The 23,532-nt window shown below is 46.8% G+C and overlaps 2 protein-coding genes across 3 annotated transcripts; both read left to right on the forward strand.

Annotated features, from left to right (window-relative positions):
* Positions 1 to 5,004, forward strand: UNC119B (unc-119 lipid binding chaperone B). The gene is made up of 5 exons (XM_050923661.1): positions 1 to 242; positions 2,270 to 2,383; positions 3,076 to 3,187; positions 3,484 to 3,656; positions 4,600 to 5,004. Exons 1-5 carry the CDS (start codon positions 35 to 37, stop codon positions 4,710 to 4,712), a joined length of 720 nt encoding a protein of 239 aa, XP_050779618.1. The 5' UTR covers positions 1 to 34; the 3' UTR covers positions 4,713 to 5,004.
* Positions 5,005 to 11,064: 6,060 nt separating this feature from the next.
* Positions 11,065 to 23,532, forward strand: ACADS (acyl-CoA dehydrogenase short chain). 2 transcript variants are annotated; one of them, XM_050923626.1, is made up of 10 exons: positions 11,065 to 11,156; positions 11,956 to 12,119; positions 15,853 to 16,002; positions 16,224 to 16,335; positions 16,723 to 16,874; positions 17,291 to 17,461; positions 18,973 to 19,110; positions 19,388 to 19,483; positions 21,845 to 21,901; positions 22,852 to 23,532. In XM_050923626.1, the coding sequence occupies exons 1-10, from the start codon at positions 11,111 to 11,113 to the stop codon at positions 23,002 to 23,004; spliced, it is 1,239 nt and encodes a 412-aa protein (XP_050779583.1). In that variant the 5' UTR covers positions 11,065 to 11,110; the 3' UTR covers positions 23,005 to 23,532. The 2 variants fall into 2 exon arrangements, with proteins under 2 accessions (XP_050779583.1, XP_050779584.1); XM_050923627.1 differs by having other exon boundaries at positions 11,103 to 11,160.

Raw genomic sequence — 23,532 nt, forward strand, 5'->3', positions numbered from 1 at the left:
AGGCGGCGGCCATCTTGGCAGAGGTGGCGGGGCGATGAGCGGCTCGAGGCCGAGGGTGGCGGCGCCAGGCCCCGAGAAGAAGCCGCCGCCGGGAAGCGCGGGGGTGCTGAGCCGGCTGCGGGGGCGGCGGGGCTCTGGGGACGCGGCGCCGCGGGCGGCCCTGCCCCGCTCAGAGTCGGAGCTGCTGGCGCTGGAGACCGTCCGGCCCGAACACGTCCTGGGGCTGGGCCGGGTCACGGAGAGTGAGTGCTGGGCTGGGGGGCCTGGCACGGCCGGGCCGTCTGTGCTGCTGCCGCCCTGGGGGACCCCCGGCATCCCCCTCCCCGGGCGCCCAGAGGCTAGCCCCGCTCGCGGGCGTCCTGCCCCACGTATCGTCCCCGGACTCTCCAGCAGAGCCGAGTGTGAGGCCCACGGGGACCTCGTGACCGTTTCTCTGAGGATCTCCTCAGGGACCACGTACCCTTTGCCCCTCAGAGGCTCCATTTGCGTTCCCCGAGACTTCACCCCTTACCCCCAGGGACCCCGTTATCACCCCCTCAGAAACCCTATACGCTATGGCCCCCGAGGGATCCCGTACACCTTACCCCCAGCATCCATTAGCATTCCGCCAGGGACCCCTATACCAAGGATGGGCGCACTTTTTGGCCCGAGGGCCACATCTGGGTATGGAAATTGTATGGTGGGCCATGAATGCTCATGAAATTGGGGGTTGGGGTGCGGGAGGGGTGAAGGCTTTGGCTGGGGGTGCAGGTTCTGGGCTGGCACCGAGGGGGGTTGAGGGTACAGGAGGCTGCTCTGGGCTGGGACCGAGGGGTTCGAAGGGTGGGATCAGGATCATGGTTGAGGCACAGGAGGGGATTAGGGTGCATGCTCTGGGCAGCACTTACCTCAAGCAGCTCCCGGAAGCAGCGGCACATATCCTCTCCGGCGCCCACACAGAGCTGCAGCCAGGCGGCTCTGCGTGCTGCCCTGTCCACAGGCACTGTCCCTGCAGCTCCCATTGGCTCCAGCTGGAGCGAGGCAAGCTCTGGACCCTGCTCCCTGGCTGGAGCAAGGAAGCCCTGGACTCTGTTTCCCGGCTGGAGCTCAAGGGCCGGATTAAAACGTCTGAAGTGCTGGATGAGGCTCTAGGCCATAGTTTGCTTACTCCTTCCGTATACCTTACCCTCTTTGCGGCCCCAGTATCAGTCTTTCTGCAGAACTTGATATCCTCTTCTGAGGATACCAGAAGTAACCTTGCCAGGACAATATTCCTTCCGGTCCAGGACACCTCTTCCCTCGGGACTCCACTATCCCTTCCAGAAAACATCCTAGTGTAGACTATGTGAAGGACCTACTCTGCTTCCTCTCTGAGCAGCCATATTTGGCTGGATAGATGAAAAGGTTGAAAGGCAGAAGTTGACATGGTCTTGTGATAGATCTCTGCTTATCCAACTGGGTCCATTTTGGTGTGAGTCATCCCACCTTTTCTGGTTTGTCCACACAGACAGAAAAGTTGGAGTACAAAATCTGTCAGGGTCTGGAATACTGAGACTGTATTGGTCCATAGGGACTCAGATTTTTCTGTGAAGTTCCACATGCATGCCCATGTAGATGTTACATTTTTGGTGCCAGGTCCTAAATTGGCTAGATCATCAAAGTTTTGTTTTACTTGCCTATCTAGGATGAATATCTCTGAAACCCTGAGACTGCTTGTCAGCCTTGTTCAATCTGCTCCTCGAGTTTGTTGGTCTCTCAATTTCCAGTAGTTTTGATGAAGCAGGAGCCAAACTCTCCTTCCCTTTTGCAATTTGTCCTGTTGGCTTTTTTGCAGGAGTGATGCTGCTTAGGTGGTGCTTGTGTTAAACTGTGGCGTACTGAATAAATAGCCTCATTTTCCCTCTTTGATTGTATTAGCTCACTTAGTATATATAGCTGAGTAGTACTAGTAACTTATAGTAGTTATACAATATATACATATGAGTAGTAATAACTTGGTTCAGGCAGCACTGAGTCCAAATGCTGAACTGCATTGTACTGTTTGATTAGTTTAACTGTCAACTTGCTTTTTTGGTTTCCTTGCTGTTTGCCCCCCTCAACTCTACCAGAAACTTTGGGAAATATCCCTAAAGGTTCTAAGGTGCTTGGGCTCAGTTAATGTTGCTTGAAGGCCTTTTGATACCTGAGAGGAGAACCTTTGAGGCATATGGGTTAGTGGCCCATATTTTCTTCTCCTGATCTGGACTGTCGTGAGCAAAAGAGCCACCTAATATGTTCCTCTATCTTCCAGATTATTTATGCAAACCTGAGGACAACATCTACAATATCGATTTCACCAGATTCAAGATCCGGGACCTGGAGACAGGGACAGTGCTGTTTGAAATTGCCAAGCCTTCTGCTTCAGGTAGAACCTGCTGACAGTGGGAAAAGGACTAGATATTATGGGTTCTGGTGGGATGCAGGGAAGGGGCTGTGCAGGCCAAACACCAAGATCTTTCACTATGCATACTGTATTGAGTTCACCTATGTCGTCCCTATAGGCTGATACTGTTTTTCCATTTGTGAGCTCGGTGGGATGCGTATACTGTGCTTAGAGATCCCTTTACCTCCTCAGCTCAGCAAGGTTGTTACAGATGGTGCCCAGTATTTGGGGGACTTGCATGCCCCATAGTTGTGGTGCTGCTGTTGTGGTCTGATATGGTTTAATTTTTTTCCCCCTGAATACTAAATCAAGGTTTATCAAATTCCATAGTTAAGTCCCACCAAAGATCCCTTTATGTGTAAGTCGGCAAAGGAAGACTGGAGTGCAGATCCTGGAGGTAAAAGGCTAGTGGTCAAGTAACTACGTACTTCCATAGTTGATTCCTGGACATGCATCTTTGTGAGCAGGGTCTTTTGGTCCATGTAATCAATTGTGTTTGCTCTGAAGCTGCTCTCTGTTACTTCTTAATGCCAGTAGCATATCAAAGAACAGAGCTTAGATATTGCAGTGCCAGGTGTCTGAGCAATGTCTTGGATGGTTTCTGTATACCACCTACAAGCCATCAGCATCCTAGAACATCAGAAGATTAACTTTGAGTTGGTAAATTCTTCTAGAGCAAGATGATGAGGACGAGGATGACAGTGGAGAAGTGGACACCAGTGCAGGCCGCTTTGTTCGCTATCAGTTCACCCCAGCATTTCTCCGTCTCCGGACAGTCGGTGCAACGTGAGTAAAATCTCATACAAAGAGGGGGGAGTAATGCCTCCAGGGAACTTTAGGTACCAACCCTGTCAATTCATATGTGAACTTAACAATGGACTAGTGAGAACGCAGTTCACAGTACAAATGAAAAAGAAGCTAATAGTGATGGGGAAGATTTCAAGATCTGCCTCGGTTTAGCAGTGATATCAGCCGTATTGTTAGGTTCTGCATAACCACAGCTCTGAGGCTCTCTGCCTCTCCCAGTCTGAAGTGAGCTAGATGGTCTCATGAGGTATATTTCTCCTGCCCTATGCCTGCAGAGTGGAGTTTACAGTGGGAGACAAGCCAGTGTCAAACTTCCGAATGATTGAGAGACATTACTTCCGGGATCGCTTGCTGAAGAACTTTGACTTTGATTTTGGCTTCTGCATCCCAAGCAGCAGGAACACATGTGAACACATCTATGAGTTCCCCCAGCTCTCAGAGGACCTCAGTAGGTATCCTTCCTCCCTCACTGAACTGCTGCTGTGTTCAAATGCTCTCTCTCCCTGATATGATAGATGGTCACGTGGTGGGACAGGAAACTAGGAACAGGTAGATCTGGGTTCAGTTTCTGGCTCTTCTGATGGCTCACTGTGTAGTCTTGAGCAAGTTGCCTTCATATGCTGTGTGGTTGAGGTTTGGTGTGTTCCTTTATTGGCAGCTGATGACCTCAGAGTCACAGTGGCTTTTGCACGTAATGCCTCAATGCATAGTCCAAGAAGTAACCGTGGTGACTTGGAGAGAATATTCCCTTAAAGGCCAAAGACACATATTCATAGCACCCACTGTTTGGGGTTTGAGTCCTCCAGCTGCAGACTGGGGTTGTTTCTTTTCTGGGAGCCTGTGGAGAGCCATCTGTGATGGTAAGCTGTGAATATTCCCTGTGTGGTTTTATTACAAGACGTGCTATGCCATTGAGGGACAGACTGAACAGGAACAGTTGAATGCTCTCTGCCACTCTCTGGGTATGTCTGGCAGAGGGAGGATGAGCTGAGTTTGTATGTGACTTGAGTACACAAGCTGGGCATGCAAGTGATGTTAGTTTTTCCACTTACTCCACACCAGGCAGGTCTCAGAGGAGGAATGTACTTGTTCAGTGCTGCTGTACTGTGGCCTGACACGGGGTCCAGAATGTCTGTGTGAAATTGATCCACCCTCTTCCAGTTTGCTTTGACAGCCTGAAGACCTGCGTTCTGTGGATAGGCTGAACAAGTGGGCCAGTGCAGAGCTCCTGAGGCTCTCACAGTTATGCCAGTTTGCTTCTCTTACCTCTCCTTAGGGGCAGAGCTTCAAAGTGACAGAGGGTTTTTTTACCACATGCTTGTTTTCTTCTAACATTGCACTGCCTCTTGGGATATGCCAGACACAGTACTCATGACCTTTCTCTCCTACAGTCCGCCTGATGGTTGAACACCCCTATGAAACCCGTTCAGACAGCTTCTACTTTGTGGATAACAAGCTGATCATGCACAACAAGGCTGACTATGCCTACAACGGGGGACAGTAACCATTGCGTTCATGTCCACTGGATGCTGTGCTATCCCTAACCATTCCAGACGTGTACAAAGGGAGGAGTGCTGCTGTCTCATGCACCAGGGCCTCTTGCTGAACCTTTCCTTCACCCATGGACTCAAAACATGAAGCAAGAAGGCTGAGGTGGCAGTTTGTGACAGTAAAGGAAATCTCCCTGCAGCAGTCCTCTCCCTGGCATTCTTAGGTATCTTGCCTCTGGCTTTCTCTCTGTTTCTGATGGTACCTTGTTTAGGTTTCGGATCAGGAAATCTAAGGCTCTGCTAGCAGATTATTGATGTTGTGGTTTTTGTTGTTAGGTTACACCCTGTGCCACCCAGTGGGCAAACTGCCCCCTGTCCAGAGAGCTCAGCTGATATGTGGGCAAGCTATTTCTCAGTATGAGAATCTGCTTTCTCCAAGTGGAGCCTGAAAGACAGATAACCTCTTTACTGCGTAGTGGTTCAGTCTGTATGAATGACTAAGACTGGCTCCCATTGTGCACCCCTGCTCCTCCATCCCTCAAGGGGAGAGTTATAAGAAGGGATGAATTTATCTTTAAATGGTGCAGGAATCTTCCTTCTGCTTCCAGGGACCTGGGCCACTCCCAGGATTCCTTAATCTGTTACAAGTATGTCTTGCAAGGGATTCTAATTGAGGTTCAGGATGTTTGAAAAGAGAGATTACACTAAATTGGCCATTAAATCAACCTGCCAGACTCCCTACTCCTTGAGCTGTTGTTAGGGAATAATTGGGCTATGAGTGGGGCTCAGCCTTAGGGCTGAGGTTAATCTTGCCACCTTCATTTCCCCTGCATCTGTGTGAGAGATTTTTCTGCTCAAGCTGCACTGTGGGGTAGGAGGTCTGTCCATTTAGCTCTTTCTTTGGAGGTTGGGGGAAAACCTGGAGAGTCACCTGAAGAACAGAACATTCTGCTTAGCAGGCAGATCATCCTAGACTTCAGTCTTTTTATATATTTTTAAACCCATGTGAGTTTAAAATACCACATCAGAGGTATTATAGTAAGAGGCAATGGTGTTACCAACTCATCGACTTTGTGCTGCTTGGGCCAGTGCTTAAGGTTGTGCTAGTGTTAAACTGAGCCCTAAATGCTGCCCAGACCAGGACATTCAGGCACTGTTGGGAGGTGGCTGCTTGTGATGATCCAACAGGAAGAACTGACAAGATTTTATCCTTAAACCATGTGGATTTGAGCCTCTGCCAGTGTTTTACCTATTTAGTTGGATCATTTATATTTAAGATTTGGAAAACTTCTTATGACTTCTTCTGTGGAGATAATTACTACAGCTATTAGAGCAGCCAAACCAAAGTGTATGTTTCAGACCTATGTAGCACCTGGCATTGAAGATGGGGGAAAAAATATTTGTCAGGCACTGAGGCTGGGGTCTAGCTCTCTGCCATACAAATGTGCACTAGTGAAATGCTTATCTGGGTATCATATTGGATACCCTGATCCATTGATACCTTGCCATTCATTTGCACTCCTGCCTCTTGTGTATAACAGCTTGGCCTTATCTATGCTAGACAGTTGATCGGTGCCAATATCGTTTGTTCCCCCTCAGACAATGGAAATGCACCTTGTGGCCATACACACACTGGCTGCAGTTGGTTCCCAGTCATGCTAAGTAATGTCCAAAGTAGACTGCTTTGTCAGGACTAAATATTGATTAAATCACAATTGTAGGAATGTGGATGTTACAACTTAGGGGTTGTTAATATATACACAATAAAAGGAAGCCATTGTTCCATTTGTGTGGCAGGAGATGAATAACGTTAGCAGTCGCACAGAGGATCAACTAGCTACAAGATAACAGGTGAGAATAAATGTGGGATAAGGATCATGAAAGAACCTTCAGTTATAGGGGAGGATGTTAATTATGAATGATACCACAAATGCCTTTTTTTTTGTTTTGGAGAGGGCATTAATTGTGGGTCATCACAACAAATACCTTGGGAGCATGAATAGAATAAAAGTGACCAGGCTCAAGATGTATGTGTATGGCTGTGGTGGTAGAAAGCTGGGAGGTAAAGAACAATTTTCCTGCCATTTATACTCATCAGCTTCCCCAGGGACGTGCATGTTACCCTATTTGATTGGTAGTTCAGAATCAGTAGAGCTGGTGTATCTTAAGAAAGGTCTCTAGTTCTCCTTTTGCTGGAGCTGTCTCCAGAGCTCCTTGCACTGTGCCATGGTGATACTGAAAGATCCTTTCTCACACAAGTACATCATACTTCTTTTGAGAGGACACAATTCCCCAGAAAAGTGCTTTCTATCCTGATGTGTTCCAGGATGCTCAAGAGAGGAATGTCTAAGGCGATAACTAGTTATTCCCAAGGAGCTGGTGGGAAATCCAGCTGAACTTGTGTGTAGTATAAATCCAGGTGCCTTTAAATATGACTTTTGTCTAATTCTCTGTCTAAAGCAACTACTTCTTGCTTGTTCTTATGAATGTGATGGTTTGTATTTGTTCCAAGTGTAATGGATAATGAGGTAGTCAGAAGGGATGTGTTATCACCTGAGCCAGCAACAGTGAATACTCTGTACACAAACATCCCAACATGTATAAGATGAATTATCAAATCTTTAAATAGTATCTAGTGTAGGTAGGAGGATTTGGCAGTGGTTGGATGCCATCTAGTTGCTGTTTTGCAGAGTACATCTGCCTAGCATGAGTATATTCCTGGAAATGTGGGACTGGGTATTAGCTGCTGAAGAAGAGTCCATTCCAAACTGCAGTGGTCATCTTGAGCACCCAGAAGTCAGGGCAGAGGAAAGGACTGGTGCTCTGAGTGTCTCATATGTTACTGTGCCATCTCCTCAGCAATAAGAAAGGTAAAACTAAAGATCATAACAGATACTTCCCTGTTGGAAAAGAGAGGTGCTGCCAGTTGCATTGATTTTCCAGATTTAAAAGGCTAGCCCCAGAGGCATGATGAGAAAAAGGCCCATATAAGAGGGCAACATTATCCTAGGAGGGTTAGTCAGGCAGAGGAAGTTATGGATACTGAGCATAATCCAGTATTCCCTCTCTCTGATGTGCTGTTAGCTTCTCCATTTAGAAGAGGATCTGTGGAGTACTTCCCTGCCCTTGGTAAACATGATTAGCAGAGAATCTTTTTGCCTTCAGTCTGTGTGGTTTGCTGCTGAGTACAAGCTCCTCAAACCAGGAAGGAACTGAATGGGAATCTCCACGCATTCTTCCCTCTCCCCCTTCAAATGGGCTGTCCATTTCAGTGTGATATATGTGTATATGGAGCTGGTGCTAATGGAATGAGGCAGACATTTTTATAGTGTTGGCTAAGGAGTTAGTGGGTGGGAGATCAATGTGAGACTGGCCTCCCTCTGTTAGTATACACTAGGCTGGAAAGGGAGTGGGGAGTTAAGCTTATACTGTAAATAAAAGGACCAAAAATGCAAACAAACTAACTCCATAAAGTATTGGTCCTCTTGGGATCAGTTTGAAGCATTCTCACAGTGACTGCTTCAGGCCCATGTGCTGTGCAAACAGAGGGGAGGAAACTTCCTGCACAACTGTTCCATGGGTGACTGAAGATTTTGTAATGCAGCTGGTGTGATAGGGTCACGTAGTGTTACATGACCAGGTATCGCTGTCCCTGTTCTCTCCCTTAGTTATGAACTGTCTTCCTTTGTGTATTTCCTTATGGTTTTAAGTGCTTCTCATCAGAGAGGAGAAGAGCTGGAAGTCTCTTCCCATTGCAGCTTCTCTGAGCTGCGATTTTCATTTTGCTTCTGTAGTCAAGGTCCAGGAATAATGGGAAAAACGTTTGAAAACAGGATACATTAGTGGAAATGAATCAGGAAGGTGATTAATAATATTTTGTGATAAGTGGTGGAGCAGCAAGATGAATTTGGCCAAATAGTGTGGTAACTCCACTTCCAGGTTCCGTACTTCATTAAATCTAATGTTTGTCTTCTGAACCACTGTCTTGTCACATGAAGCTTTGGGCTTTGTGATGCTCTCTGTGTGCAGGGCTCTTCGCATAGTAGCCCACATCTGCCCTGCCAGATGCACAGATGACTGCTGTCTAATAATCTGCGACTCGAGTACCAGATGTAATAACTCTTGGAGTCATAAAACATTGCCCTCTCCCTGTGGCTTAATGGTGAGGACAAAGCTAATGGATAGCTGGCCATGTCCAACAAGCAATTCCTCTTCATCTGTCAGGGAAGATACAAGCACTAGCAAGTATCAGGGTCGTCTACATGGCCTTATGATTTTTTGGTTGTTAATGAGGTACATTTATAGGCATATTAGATGTGGGTTTTGGACTGATGGGAAGTTGCAAATGCATCTCTATGCCCCAAAGCTTTGGCACTCCTATCAGAGTATTTGTAACAGGACATAGGTAGTGTTACATCTTCACATGACCAGTTTGTCTGAGGAAAAATATAATCCAGCATCCATACTTGCTTCATTCTGTATTCATTCATTCAGATATTTGAACAAGCCCAGCATTTCCTTGTACTTGGGACTGGCTCTTTGCTTCATGATGCCCTTTACCCTGGGAGCCATCCATATTGTCTCCATATCATCCACATGTGTCCCTTTAGATCCAAGAATGATCCTTGGGTGCTGCAGGTTCCCCTTAGTTTACAAAGGACAGTAGCAGTTCAGTGGAGATGTAAAAGAAATATATTTTTTCCTTTTTAAAGATATTTTTCACAGAGAATGCAAGAAGCATCAATGAAGTTGCTTGTGATATTTCCCTCCTCTGCTGTCCTTCTACCTTGGATCCTCATTCCACTGTATCTTGTCATGTCTCTCCTTGTCCAAAGTAAACAAGGCGACTTATTTGTATAAAATGTTATTTTGTCCCAAGCAATAGTAATAAACCAAGATTTTCACAAGAATGGGATTGAGTACTGTTTCTTGGCTTACTCACTCACCCACACTCTGATGAAGTCACTATTCACTCACAAAAGCTTATGCTCCAATACGTCTGTTAGTCTATATGGTGCCACGGAACTCTTTGTCGCTTTCTACAGATCCATTCTAACACGGCTACCCCTCTGATACTTCACATTATACCAGCTCTCAGCACAAGGCAGACCCCAGTGTTCAGAATCACATTAGACCAGTGAGCCTCAAACATTTTGTATTGGCAACCACTTTCACACAGCAAGCCTCTGAGTGTGACCTTCCCCCTTACATATTAAAAATGGAGTTATTAAATTTAACAGGGCCTCAGGCTGTCAGCCCCATGCCTGGTGGCACTGATAGCTTGCAACCCCCAGGTAATAAACTTGTGACCCCCTCAGGAGTTACAATCCTCCATTACTCTTAAAACACAGTACCTCACTTCTAGCTTTGGATCCACACTGGGTAACAGTAGAAACCTTTATACGTTTCACCTTGAATCTGTAATGCAGATTTATAACTGGCAAGAAAGCTGAGACTATGGCTTCTACCATCCAATGCACATTGAAGCTGCTGGCCTCCAAACGGAGCACTGCGTGATGGGAGGGGTAGTTGTGCTTAAGCCTTACTTCTGTTTATTATTACTCTAGTGTCTGGAAACCCTGCTCAGGATTGGAACACTACTTTGGTAGGAAGGTAATGTAGATATGGGCCTAGCCTGGAAACCTTTTGAATGCGGATTAAGAACTCTCAGATCATACAGTGTGAAATTATATAGGCTACAGTTGGCTAAGGGGTGTGGTGGAATGACAGCTGGAAAGAGGACCTACTAGCTTCCCTCCATATGGCCGTGATGGAGGGAAAACAGGTGGGTTATGACCAAGTTTTTATCTGCATGACTAGAACTTCACAGCTCTTCTCTCTGCAGCTGGCCTCCCTCGGGACAGCTTGTGGCTCACGTAAGGCCTCTTAAACCGGGAGTTCCACTGCTAGCTACAAGTTTTGTTTCACCCTCTCTTGGCCGGAGTTACAAGGGATCGCTGGTTAATGAGGTGCAGCCGCCTCTGCGTAAAATAGAGCAAGTGGCTTAGCGGCTCCCCGCAGAGCAGAGCAACGGGAGGTTTAGCGTCAGGAGCGGGCTCTGCGCTGTTTCTAGGCTGTTGTGGTCACAGCGCTCAGCGGGGGCTGGGCAAAGTGCGGGTCAAGGCGCCCCAGGGTTGAGCTGCGCTGTGCTCCCCGGGGCCGGCCCCTAGTGACCAAGGCCCCGCCTCGGGGCAGGCGGCGGGCAAAGCACGAGGGTTGCACCGGCCTCCCCCGCCCAGGGTGTGTCGAGCTGGGCCCGCCCCTAGCCCAGCACGAGCCGCGGGAGGAGAGCTCAGAGCCTGGCTCCGCCCAGGACCCCGGGCGATGGAAAGCTGCTTATGAATATTAATGAGGGGGAAGCGAGCCTATCAGGCGCCGGTTGGGGCGCAGGCGCAGCAGGCTGGGCAGCAGGATGGCGGCTGTACTCGTAGCCCGGGGTGGCGGCGCTGCTGCCCGAGGTCGGTAGGTGGGGAGCGGACCCGGGCGTTGGGGGCAGAGCGCGGGAACAGGCCCGGGGCAGTGGCGGGCGCTGCTCGCCTCACCTCCCGCCAGCGGGAGCGGAGCCAGTGGCTGCTCCTAGGGCCGCCCAGAGGATTCCGGGGGCCTGGGGCAAAGCGGGGGAGCGGCGGCGGCGGCGCTTGTACTCACCGGGGGCGGGGGCCCTGACCACCTCCCCCCACCCTCCGAAATGCCGCCGAAGACCCGGGCCGCCGCCGGGCCAGGGCTCGCGGGGCCCAGGGCAAATGGCCCCACTTGCCACCCGCCCCAAGGGCAGCCCTGGCTTCCCCGCCCTGCCGCCGCTGCTGCTTCCCGGGGCGGTGTGTGCGGGGGGGATTCACTTGCCCCGTCCAGGTTGCTGGGGCTGCCACTTTGCGCCGAGCGCGGAGCCCAGACCGGCTCCTGCACAGCCTGGTCGCTACCAGGGGTTGGGCCCTTGCGAAGCGGCAGGAGCCTGCTGCAGTGGGGGCACGAGGCTCAGTCGTGCCCAGACGTGCTGTACCCGCCTATGGCGCTTCTGTGGCGGGACTGGTAGGGCCCCTCACTGTGGTGTCTGAGCGCCTCACGCCCCTTGGGACAAGCGCGGTGATGGGGGGGTGTCTGATTTGCCCAAAGTTCACCAGAAGGGCTGGAACCTGGGTCTCCAGCGGGCCAGGCCGGTATGGACCTGCTGGACCATTATTCCTCCCTGCTTGGACTTCCTGGCTCTACGGGCATGGTCGCAAGGGATCCCCTTCATTGCCTCCTTTTACTTTCTAGCACTGACCTTTGGGTGCTTGAGACAGCTGCACACAGTGTACCAAACAGTGGAGTTACCAGAGACCCACCAGATGCTGTGTCAGACATGCCGGGACTTTGCTGAGAAGGAACTGGTTCCCATTGCCGCTCAGCTCGACAAGGAGCACCGCTTTCCTGCTGAACAGGTGAGTGCAACTCATTTGCGTAAGGGTTGGGATGATGGTATGCAGATCTGGATGACCCCATCTCAAAAAAGATATATTGGAATCGGAAAAGGTACAGAAAAGGGCAATAAAAATTATTAGGGACATGGAACAGCTTCCCTATGAGGTGAGATTAAGAAGACTGGGACTTCTCAGCTTGGAAGAGTGATGACTAAGGAGAGATATGATAGAATCTGTAAAATCATGATGGTGTGGAGAAAGTGAATAAGGATGTGTTACTTACTCTCTCATAACCCAAGAACTAGGGGTTACCAAATGAAATTGATAGGCAGCAGGTTTTAAAAACAAACAAAAGGATGTATTTCCTCGCACAATACACAGTCCACCTGTGGAACTCTTTGGCAGAGGATGTTGTGAAGGCCAAGACTATAACAGGGCTCAAAAAAGAGTTAGATAAGTTCATGGAGGATAGGTCCATCAACGTCTTTTAGCCAGGATGGGCAGGGATAGTGTCCCGAGCCTCTGTTTGCCAGAAGGTGGGAATGGGCGACAAAGGATGGATCACTTGATACCGGTTCTGTTCGTTCCCTCTGAAGCATCTGGCATTGGCCACAGTCAGAAGACAGGATACTAGGCTAGATGGACCTTTGCTCTGACCCAGTATTGCCATTTTTATGACTGTGTGCCCCAGCCTCACCAATACGTGGCCCAACCTCTACATGTGTCCCTAGAGATACACGTGGCCCAGCCCAGCACAAAATATGTTCAGTTTAAATCTGGATCACACGTCAGATGATGCCTCGTGCATCATATTGAGTACGCTGTTCTCCAGCGTCATTGTATCAGGGTGTCTCTGTATGTGACCAGTGTACAAATCGGCATGATAAACCAAAGCTTCAGAGTGATACACAAGGGATTCTGCCAGAAGCATTTCTACTTTGAGACATTATATTGTACTGCCTGTAGGACACAGTTATTTAGCTTAAAACCATAAAACATGACAGCCATTGTGCATGTTAATTGCCCTTCTGTGTCTTCCCCTCTGGACTTTGGTACCATTGAGTTTTCTCTTCTCTCCCAGCGACTTTCCCCAGGGCTGCTGTAGTTAATACAGCACATGATGCATCTGACTTGGAAAATCATTAAATCACTTTACTAAAGAGGTGACAGGTCACATTGCAGCAGAATAGTGTATAACAGTGGTCCCCAACCTTTTCGTCTGGCGGGCGCCAGAGCATCCGCCGAATTTCAGCGAATGCTCGACCGCTGCCAGGACACGGGTGGACACTGCGTTGGGGACCGTTAGTGTATAACAATAAAATGTGCATGTATTGAGTGCATTTCAGCTGATGAAATGAATGAAAATTACCAAGAGAATCATCTTGCCAAAGAGAAGCTGCACATTTTACTTCTTGACTATTAGAAGCAGCAAGGGATTGTTTGAGGTTCCAGTGTACCAGTGTCTAGATGTTTCACTTTTGTGAAAAGAGCTCAGCCATCCCCTTCTGCAGTACCAATGCAGTTGGATAGCTTAAAATGCTAACTAGATTGTTAACAATCAGATATGCTGTGCTAGAAAGCAAAATATTATTGACTTAGCCCACAGGCTTCAAACTGAGCATACACAAAATAAAAAGGCACATTTTTTCTCCCCAGTTTGAGTTACTGGCCACCTAAAATGTCATACTCTAAGAAAATTAATTAAAATGAGTATCCTCCCCTGGTTTACTGATCACCCAGAGGTTCTTACAACTGAAAAGATGTTGACTCTAATGTATTTCCCTCCATTGATGCTATTAAAATTTTCCATTTAATTCTATGGCATTACATGTAAAACTAGTCAGTGTCATTTGTTCATGGTCACTTTACAGTCTCCCTTTCTGGATTTCATATAATGGCTCAGTGCCACAATATTTGGGAGACAAATACAGGCAAGAGGAGCTTTTTAATTAAAAATTCCAAAACAGTTTCTGTTGGAATAAACAGAAGGTCCTGGCTAGAATTCAAGTAGTTTAATTTTTACAATAGGTATATGTTAAGCCAAATTACCTGGCACTGTCATAAAATACAGGAGCAATCCTGTTGTTAAACCATGACAATTGCTCAGCAATTTACAAGATACACACACAATTATTGCCTAAAGAGAGTAAGATTGAGAAGGCAGAACATGTTGTGTAACCCAGTATGGGGAATATCTTGAATTGTGTTGGTAATAATTAACTCCTTGTAAAGACAACTTCAGTGAGACAGCTAAAATTGCTTTCCTGTCAACTAAAAGCCCTTTTCTTAAGTACCTTTAGGATGCAGTATAAATAGTGAAAGATTTCAAGGTGTAGTTGCAAGGACGGGATCTGCTAGATTTCTCCTCAATTACCTCTGTACAGTGTAATGAACAGAGCTTTGCTAGGGAGTGTGAGAATAATCAAACATGGTTGGGAGTGATTCTACGTTAAAACAGGGCTAGTCTTTGTCTCATGTGGCAATGAGCATAGTCAACCTAAGGTAACTTGTCCTTAATCAGCAAGGGTTGCATCAGTTCTGAGCATCTCTAATTCCTATTGAAGTCACTGTGAGCTGTGGCTGCTCAGCAACTGTTGAGATCAGTCCCCAACTGAATCAAAAGCAGATGTGTCCTTTCTGTAAGCTCACTATAGCACATCTGCGTACCCAGGAGCTGACCCAGTAAAGAACATGCTGCTGTTACCAGATATGCCAGGATTGGCTAGTGTGTCCATAGGTGCCCCCAATGCTTTGGAGTGCAGTAGTTGTTCCTGTTGCCTGTGAACGAACAGGAACACATCTGGAGTGTGCATGTGCTCAAGTGCACCCATGAGGGTGGTGTGGTGTGTGTTGCTGTACGTATGTACTTGAGGATTTGCCAGAGCATCAGTGATGCAGAGACCTTCTGGCCTGGTTTACACTGTAGTGTTTTGTCGACAAAAGTTATGCCACTTTTAATTAAGTACTTTAATTAAACCGCTGTTGCATGTCCACACTATGCTCCTTGTGTTGGCAGAGTGCATCCACACTAGAGCTTTTTGCATCTATGCAGAGAGCAGTGCACCATGGGTAGCTATCCCACTCTGCAACTGGTCACACTGTGCTTTGAGAAGGGTTTGCAATGCCTCATGAGGCAGGTACAGCATCACGTGATGCAAGTTTCTCAATCGTGGTGTTCCATGGGCATCCTACCACATTGCCAGCCATTTTTCAACTGTGTGTGTTGTGGGGAGAGACAGAAATGCAGTGTATGTTGGGGGAGAGTGTGTCAGCATGTTGTCTCTTTTTAAGTTCAGACAGCAGCCTGAACAACCAATCCTGGGGGAGAAGGACCCTGCACCCCCAGGAGCAGCAACCTGCAATTCTGTGATTCCCTCTGAGTTCTCAGACAGCCTCCTCAGCAGCTCTGTGAGCTTTCCAGGCTGAGGAATGTCAAAGCTTTCTGGAGCTTTGACAGGGGAAGGGTGCATGCCTGCAGGGCAGCAGAGTTCAAAACGTTGAGCAGAGTCTCATAGCGGGCATTGTGGGATACTGGGGGAGGCAAGTTATATCAACATAATGAATGGCAGTGTCTACGCTGGCTCTTTGTCGACACAACTTCTGCACAGAAAGCCCAACGAAACCAAACCACCTCAACAAAACTGGCAACGCAGTGTGTACAACTCCAGTGTTTTGCCATCAAAAGCTGCCTTTTGCTGACAAAATTCTGCATTATAGACAAGGCCTCTCAAGTTGTCCACTTCTCTTTGTCTAGGTGAAGAAGATGGGTGCCCTTGGGTTGCTGGCCATGGATGTGCCGGAGGAGTATAAAGGGGCAGGGCTTGATTACCTGGCCTATTCCATTGCTGTTGAGGAGATCAGCAGGGGCTGTGCATCCACGGGTGTCGTCATGAGTGTCAATAATGTAAGACCCTCCCACTGTCTGGGAAACAGGGTGTATGGAACAAGTCCTAGCAGCCAGGGGTTACTCTGCTAGTTGAGTAGTGTGAATCAGTGCTGATGGGGAATGACATCTGCCTTTGAGCCTGGAGGATGGGTCCTGGTCATGATGGTGCTGGACTTTTGGGAGTTATTGGTTCACTTTTTCTTGCAGGGTAAATTAACATGACTTCTTTCTTCTTGAAGTCTCTGTATTTAGGTCCAATACTGAAATTTGGTTCTGAAGAGCAGAAGCATCAGTGGATTGCTCCCTTCGCCAGCGGAGACAAAATAGGGTGCTTTGCCCTCAGCGAACCAGGTAATGTGGACATTAATATTCCTGGGCTGATGGCAGAGAACAGTTTCCCCTTGTAAATTCCCCTCTTTGTAATGTCAGGGAGCAGAGCTGTAATGCGTATGGGAGCTTGGAGTGAGAGAAGCCTCTGAGAGGATGGCATTTCCATTCTTAGTTTATTGTGGCTCTGTAAAGGTAGAGGTGAGATGGAGCTGCCCCCAGTAAAGTGTGTGGTACTGTTACTAGATGTGCTATGATTGGCTAGTGTATATGGGTGTATGTGTGTGCGGGGGCCAGTTCTGCAGCCCCAGGCCCCATCCCCTGGGGTGCAGAAGTAATTGGTTCCCTTGCCTTTGGTTATATGAGTGAACAGGAATACTTCGGTTTTGTTTTGCATGGTGCCTTGCTCAGGAAATGGCAGTGATGCTGGAGCTGCTTCCACAGTGGCACGGCTGGACGGCAATGAATGGGTTCTGAATGGCACCAAAGCTTGGATCACTAATGCCTGGGATGCCTCTGCTGTCGTGGTGTTTGCCACTACAGACAAATCCCAGAAACACAAGGTGAGCTCAGTGGGTTATAGCCTTAAATGTAGCTCTTGGAAGTAGCATGCGGAAACCTTGGTAAAAGGCTCCATAAGCTTATGTTGGACTCAGAATGAAGAGCTGGGAGAAGCCTGTGTCCCCTCAGAAGGCTGGGGAGGGGGGGCTGTGTGGGATGCAGTGCTGCCAGAGGGGGTGTAGATGGATGGCCTATCCCATGAGGCCCTGAGTTCATCTGTGAGAAGCTGGAGCAGAGCTTACTGCAGGGAGGACTATTTAATTCCCCCTTAATCTCCCCTCTATCACTTTTTTCCTTTCCCACTCCCTTCCCATGGGCAGGTGAGTTGGGATTAGCCTCATGTGCTTCCCAGGAGAGCTCTGCCTAGCTGCATGATGAGAGGTTGGAAGCAATTTTAAAATCCTGGATCTGATTGCAGGGCATTAGTGCATTCCTGGTTCCTATGCCAACACCTGGACTCTCGCTGGGGAAGAAAGAAGACAAACTAGGAATCCGAGCCTCTTCCACAGCCAATCTGATATTTGAAGACTGCCGGATCCCCAAGGCCAATTTGCTGGGGCAGCAGGGCATGGGCTTCAAAATTGCTATGGTGAGAACGAGCTGGACTTGTGGGTAGACAGGGGCAGGACTACATCCATATAAACTTGTCCAGCCAATGATGTGTGTAGTGACCCCTTCTTGGCAATGGAGGAGCACCACTGGTATGTCTTGCCTATCAGGTGTAGGACTTGAGCAGATCTGAAGCAGAGGGAGAGCCTCCCCTCTCACCATCTCACCCTACATCTGCTGATCTTGTGAGGAAGACCTTTTGGATACTTCTCTTTAATTCCCTCTATGGAGGAGAGGCAGAAATTCATACCTTGCTGATGCAGAGAGGACACCTTCTGGAGTTCATCCAGACAGATTAGATCAGATCAGATCTTATTTGGGGAGCATATGTGACTTTTAGGAACTGAAATCTTGGCACATTATGTGCAGTGTAGCAGGACTTTTGAACTTTTGGGAGAGCTGGTTTCTCTACAAGCAGGGCTGGAATAACAACTAAAGGTTGACTCTTACAGGCCCATGAGCTAGACTCATTCTCAGACTGTCATAAGTTAAAAATTTGGAGGGCTGGGGGAGCACCTACCATCAGCACCTTGATTTAGATAGGTTTCTGCCTCCATCATCCTTCCTTTCATCCCCAGACTTGTCTCAGTGCAAGGGAATTTTAGTACACATTATTCTGGAATTAAATTTAAAATACACCAGAGTTTGATGTGGAGGTTTCTACTGGGAACGCTTCATGTAAAGAGGCCTCTTTATGCGGTGGGGGGTAAGAGAGTTCACTGCCACATCTTTTGTAAATGTTGCTTTTTTGAATGAAATCCTGCCTGGTTGAACAAGGAAGGAGCAACACTGAAATTGTTGCAAGAAAATTCAGTTCATTAGAGGCTATAAAGGTGCCAGTACCTTGCTGGGGTGTGGGAGAGAGACATAGCACAGTGTTGAGCCTCCCTGAACAGGCATTTAAGTAGTTACCCACCTCAGTACATGCAAGGGAAGGAAAGCTTGTGTCCCCCTCCAGAGTGGCTTGGGTCAAGATTCTCAGAAGTGAGTAGTGATGTGTTTTTTGGGGTGTTACACTTGACACCTTAAAGGAGCCTGATGCTCAGAAGTTTGGAACTTTGCACTGTCTGAAAATTGGGCATCTAAAATCACTTGTCCTTTTTGAGAATTGTAGCCGGTGTTCACTGCAGAGAGAAACAAACTAGAACTGTTAACAGAAGTAGGGGGAACAAGGTAACAAGTAAATCTAGTTTTGTATCTTTATCATTTTGTCTAATTTCTTTACTTCCCCCCCTTTCTTTGCAAAGCAGCAGTTCCTCTGCTAGATTATTTTTGCTGCTGTCGTACTTTCTCCCCCTTTCATTCCCCTCGTCTGATCTCGGTATCTATCTGGGATGTCCTAAATATACTGAGGATTTTTATTTTCATACGTTGTGGGATTGTCCAGGGGGTGCCAACATGACTGCAGATTGCTAGCTCATGCAGATATATTCACCCTTCAGCCCATGGTGTGACTGGAATTACAGATGTATAATTTGTGTCTCTCTCCAGCAAACCTTGGATTCGGGCAGGATTGGAATTGCCTCGCAGGCTCTTGGAATAGCTCAAGGAGCTCTGGACTGTGCTGTGGATTATGCTGAGAAGAGGTTGGCCTTTGGTTCTCCCATTTCTAAGCTGCAGGCTATTCAGGTATGGGTTAAGATGAAGATAGTCCTGTGTCTGGTGACAGTACTGCTGCGTTAGCACAGTAGCTGGCCTTGTCTGGGGAACGTAATGCACCTTGAACTCTGGACACCATGTATGCAAGCAACTTAGATTTACAGCTGCCTCCATGCACACACACAGGTCGGGCTTGGGCACTTCCCCATTACTGTGGGGGGGATGCTTTGGGTTTCTGAGAGGCTTGTCAACACAGGTGGTGTGTGAAGCAAATGAGTTCTGTCCTCATATGTCTGTCTGTCTGCAGTTCAAGCTGGCAGACATGGCACTGGCATTGGAGGGTGCTCGCCTGCTGACCTGGAGAGCAGCCATGTTGAAAGACAATGGGAAACCCTACACAAAGGTACTTCCTGCAATCTGCTGTTGATCTAGCAAGGAGAAGCATATGCATAGAATCTTAAACAATGGAAATCCTATTGAGTTTTCTGGTCCAGTCCCTAGCCCCTGAGTTCTCTCCTAGGGTTTATCTTCCAGTGTTTTAGTTTAGTTAATCTCAGAAAATGACTAACAGAGGGCACCAAACATTGCATGGTATCCTCAGGTCATAGGATTCCCTGCAATCTGACTCAGCAGCTCCCACTTTAATAGAGAATTTAACACCAGTGAAAGGTGCAGTGTGATAACCTTGGCAGCTGAGATCCTCAGTCTGCAAAGCAAAATGAGCATGGGCAGTGGGAGCACTGTTCCCTCCCCATGAATGTGATGGCCTCCTGAGAATGGGTCTTATTATTGGATCTGGGACCTACATCCAGTTACCTTCTCCAGAACTCCCAAAAACATTTATATATATTTAATTTATGTAGCATTTGTGACAGATGCAAGATTTTTTTTTCTTATAAATGGGTGATTCAGTAGGTGACTTGGAAGGGTTAACAAATCAAGGAGTTGCTCTAGTTATATCTTGGCTCACCTAAAATGCTGAGGTCTTGGTAGTCTCCAGCTTATTCTTTAATTTCACAAATTGAACCTAGTGCCCCATCTCTGTGCTGTGCATGGGAGACGTTACTCTAGCACTGAGCTAGTGTTGATGTAGTTAGTGGTCCAGGGCTAGCCTATGCAGCTGCTGCAGGTTCACTGCTATTATTGAGCTAGCTTGGCTATGTCTGTAGAAGGGTGCTAGACAATCAGGGTAAAAACCATGCCCTGTAACTTAAGGTGCACTAATCACAAAGCATTAATTGTGCTAGCACCAGAGATTTGTGAGAGTGTACATGGGATTCTGACCTCTACCACTGCTGGTCCTGAGGAGGGCTCACTTAGAATGTCTGCTAGTTAAGCATGGATGTGAGGGCCTCCTGCGTAGCACCTCTTTGGCTGAGATGGAGAGTCCACGGCAAAGGAGAGATGGAATGAACCCCTAGACAGAGGGTAGGTTAAGGACTCTGGTCAGCTATTGCAGGGTTTATGCAAGGACAACTAGTTGACATCAGTTACTATTACACTGCACATTCCAGCCAACAAAATACTCTTATGCATTTTTTTCATTTCATCAACCTGAAGTATTCAAGTTCTGTTACTGATCTTTATCTCCCCTGTCAATTTCTCTTCCCTGTTGATAATTAAAAAAAAACCTACACAAATAGGAGAAACTGACTTGAATCAAGGAAGTGTCAAAGGAATCAAGTACACAAATGGAGGAAAAGTGTGTTTTTTTTCTTCTGTCCAAGGTTTCACTGACAATACAATATAGGGAAAAACTTTTCCCAACTTAACAGTAAGGCCAAGAGCTTGGCATGGTTTGAAAAATAACATTAAAATAATAAATAGGATAATTTGCTACAAACCCTTTTGCTTCAGGGCATAAGCTAGCCCCTGGGATGAAGCAAAAACCTCTCTTTGGACATAATTTTCTGTGTAATGGGGTTTTACAGCTTCCTCTACACCAATGCTCTGGTACAGCAATACATCATGAAACCCAATTTTTTACTTAAGTTAAAAATAACTGAACAAGATCCAGAGCTATGTTGTGCCTATACTTTGACTAAAGGGGGTTTTTAAAATTTATATTTATTGATAACACTGGTTCAGATATTTAAATTGTGTAATTTTCATGCTATGTAAAAAGGCCATTCAAAAGATGGCAATGGGTAGGTTTAATTAATGAGTTATTTAAAAAAAACCTCTAAATTTAGAAGAGCTACCATTAGGTTACAGAATAGGTCATTTACATCAGAATGCAATACGACTGTAATCATGCATTAATACACCATTCCATCTCTGAATGCAGGTATAATTGTAGGCTTGTTTGCTTAACTAATAATTTTCTTTTGAATGAAGTTTGTTTCTATCATTCAAAGTATCAGCCAGAGTCTGCAACCAACCTACCTGCCTTATCATTGACAATTTAATAATTAAACACTTAACAAATCAACATTCCAATAGTAAAGTTCATGCATACAGCAATATAGGCATGGGCAACTTAAGTGTGTCATTTCCTATGTGTACTAGAGCTATGTGCTTTTTCTTTGGCTGTTAGCTCCAGTCCCTCTCACCACTTGCATCTTCTAATCAAACAAGTGGAGAGGGCTTAGCAATGAACACTCAAATTCCAGCATGAGACTATCAGGAGAAAGTGCCTTTAATCACACAGGGTGTGAATTCTGGCTCATTTGCTTGTACACAAAGTTTTGTTTCAGGTGGTGCACAAATATTGATACTAGTGCCCTGCTATATAAATTCTACAAAATATCCTTTGTTTTTAAAGGAAGCTGCAATGGCCAAGCTAGCTGCATCGGAGGCTGCAACTACCATTTCCCATCAGGTAACCATCTGTCTCTCTTCTTCATAGCTCACAGACTAGCCTAAGAGAGACTGGGTCTCTGCTCCAACACACCAGGGGAGCCACTTGTCCAGATATTACTTGTAGTGTTATAACGGATGGATAATAGCTATATTTATTATCTATTTAAATGTCAGTTGTGGAAAGTTAGACAATGATTTAATGACAGATTATAAAACTTGATACCACCAATTGTCAAGATGTGTCAAAATATAGTAAGTAAATATCCTCACATCAAATTGGATTCTCAAGCAGCATTTTTATTAATGATTTGTTTATCAATGAAAATATTTTTAAGCAGTTGGTGTGTATATGAGATGCACATCTACCCATTTAACAACTTAATTCTTCCAAGCCTAAAATTAAGTCTATATAAAGGAAAGAGCTCAACTTTCTTGCTGAGGAACTAAGTTTTGTATATACACCATGTAAGCACCAAGGCCAGAGAGGAATTACAGCAGTACAGCTGTTTAAAGGCTGTGGGCTATTCTGTCCCCTGTGGAAAGTCCCTTCAGCTGCTAGGCCTAGAACTATATAGCAGCAGGGCAGGCTTGAAGCCCAAGTAGAGTTATTCAGTGCAATGGTGAAATATGCTACTGCTTACCCAATAACACCTGCATTTCTGTGCCTTTCCCTGTAACTGATGACAGCATCAGTCACTGGAGTATGGCACCTAATGAAAGGAGGGAGGGCAAATAACTCAAGGCTGTATCCTTGGTACAACACAGTTTGCCTCAATCATGCTCACTGCAGGGTATGCTGGATGACTCATCAAGTTTTTCTACTGAGAAGGGGTCCATCAGCTACCAGCATGACTGATACACCCTATGACCTCTCTCTCTCCTCCCTGTGGTTGCTACTAGACTAGGGTCAGTCACATGAGGATTGCAGCATGGGAGTCTCTGACATAAGACTCACTGCTTTTGTTTCAGGCCATCCAGATTTTGGGAGGAATGGGCTATGTAACAGAAATGCCAGCAGAACGCCACTACCGGGATGCTCGAATCACAGAAATCTATGAGGGGACAAGTGAGATCCAGAGACTAGTGATAGCAGGGCAGCTGCTGAAGGAATATCGTGGGTGAAGAAGAGCAAGATCAACTCAAGTGCCTTATAACCACTGCAGAAGTGCTTCTAGCCTTTGCTCTGGATGAAATGAGGTGGCAATTCCCTCACATCCATACTCACCACCCCTCTTTAATTGGGTTGGTCAAGCCCCTTCTCAAATTGCCTTTGTAAGGGTTTAGGGCCAAAGTGGAAAGGAGGCAGCAGCATCTGTGTGGCCCAATTTATAGTTTCAACTGTTCTCTTACAGACACAATCCATGGAATCAGTTGTTAGCCCTACTGGCTGCTGTCCAATATTTAGTTCCTGTCACAGGGTGCTTGGGGATAAGTAATAGTTGTATTTTTCTTGTGAATGTCAAAGGCCTGGTGAGAGTGGGGGTATAATGCAGCAGCAGGACGCTCAAAATAATATTTCAGTACCTAAATGGGGGCTATATTTTCTAAAATTGTGTTGGTGAAGGGGTGATCTGTCTGCACTACCCCAGAATGATTGTTACACTACCTCTTCAGGTTTGGTCACTAATGAATTCCAAATGGTGGACCTTG

This window comes from Gopherus flavomarginatus, chromosome 15, assembly GCF_025201925.1.
Source record: "Gopherus flavomarginatus isolate rGopFla2 chromosome 15, rGopFla2.mat.asm, whole genome shotgun sequence".
In the NCBI taxonomy this organism is placed as follows: Eukaryota; Metazoa; Chordata; order Testudines; family Testudinidae; genus Gopherus; species Gopherus flavomarginatus.

Excerpts from the sequence above, each read along its gene's own strand:
- UNC119B (XM_050923661.1), top strand. The coding sequence starts at position 35 with ATGAGCGGCTCGAGGCCGAGGGTGGCGGCGCCAGGCCCCGAGAAGAAG. Across the intron at positions 3,188-3,483 it reads CTCCGGACAGTCGGTGCAAC|AGTGGAGTTTACAGTGGGAG; the intron begins GTGAGTAAAATC and ends CTATGCCTGCAG. Across the intron at positions 3,657-4,599 it reads CCAGCTCTCAGAGGACCTCA|TCCGCCTGATGGTTGAACAC; the intron begins GTAGGTATCCTT and ends TCTCTCCTACAG.
- ACADS (XM_050923626.1), top strand. The coding sequence starts at position 11,111 with ATGGCGGCTGTACTCGTAGCCCGGGGTGGCGGCGCTGCTGCCCGAG. Across the intron at positions 11,157-11,955 it reads TGGCGGCGCTGCTGCCCGAG|CACTGACCTTTGGGTGCTTG; the intron begins GTCGGTAGGTGG and ends TTTACTTTCTAG. Across the intron at positions 12,120-15,852 it reads ACCGCTTTCCTGCTGAACAG|GTGAAGAAGATGGGTGCCCT; the intron begins GTGAGTGCAACT and ends CTCTTTGTCTAG.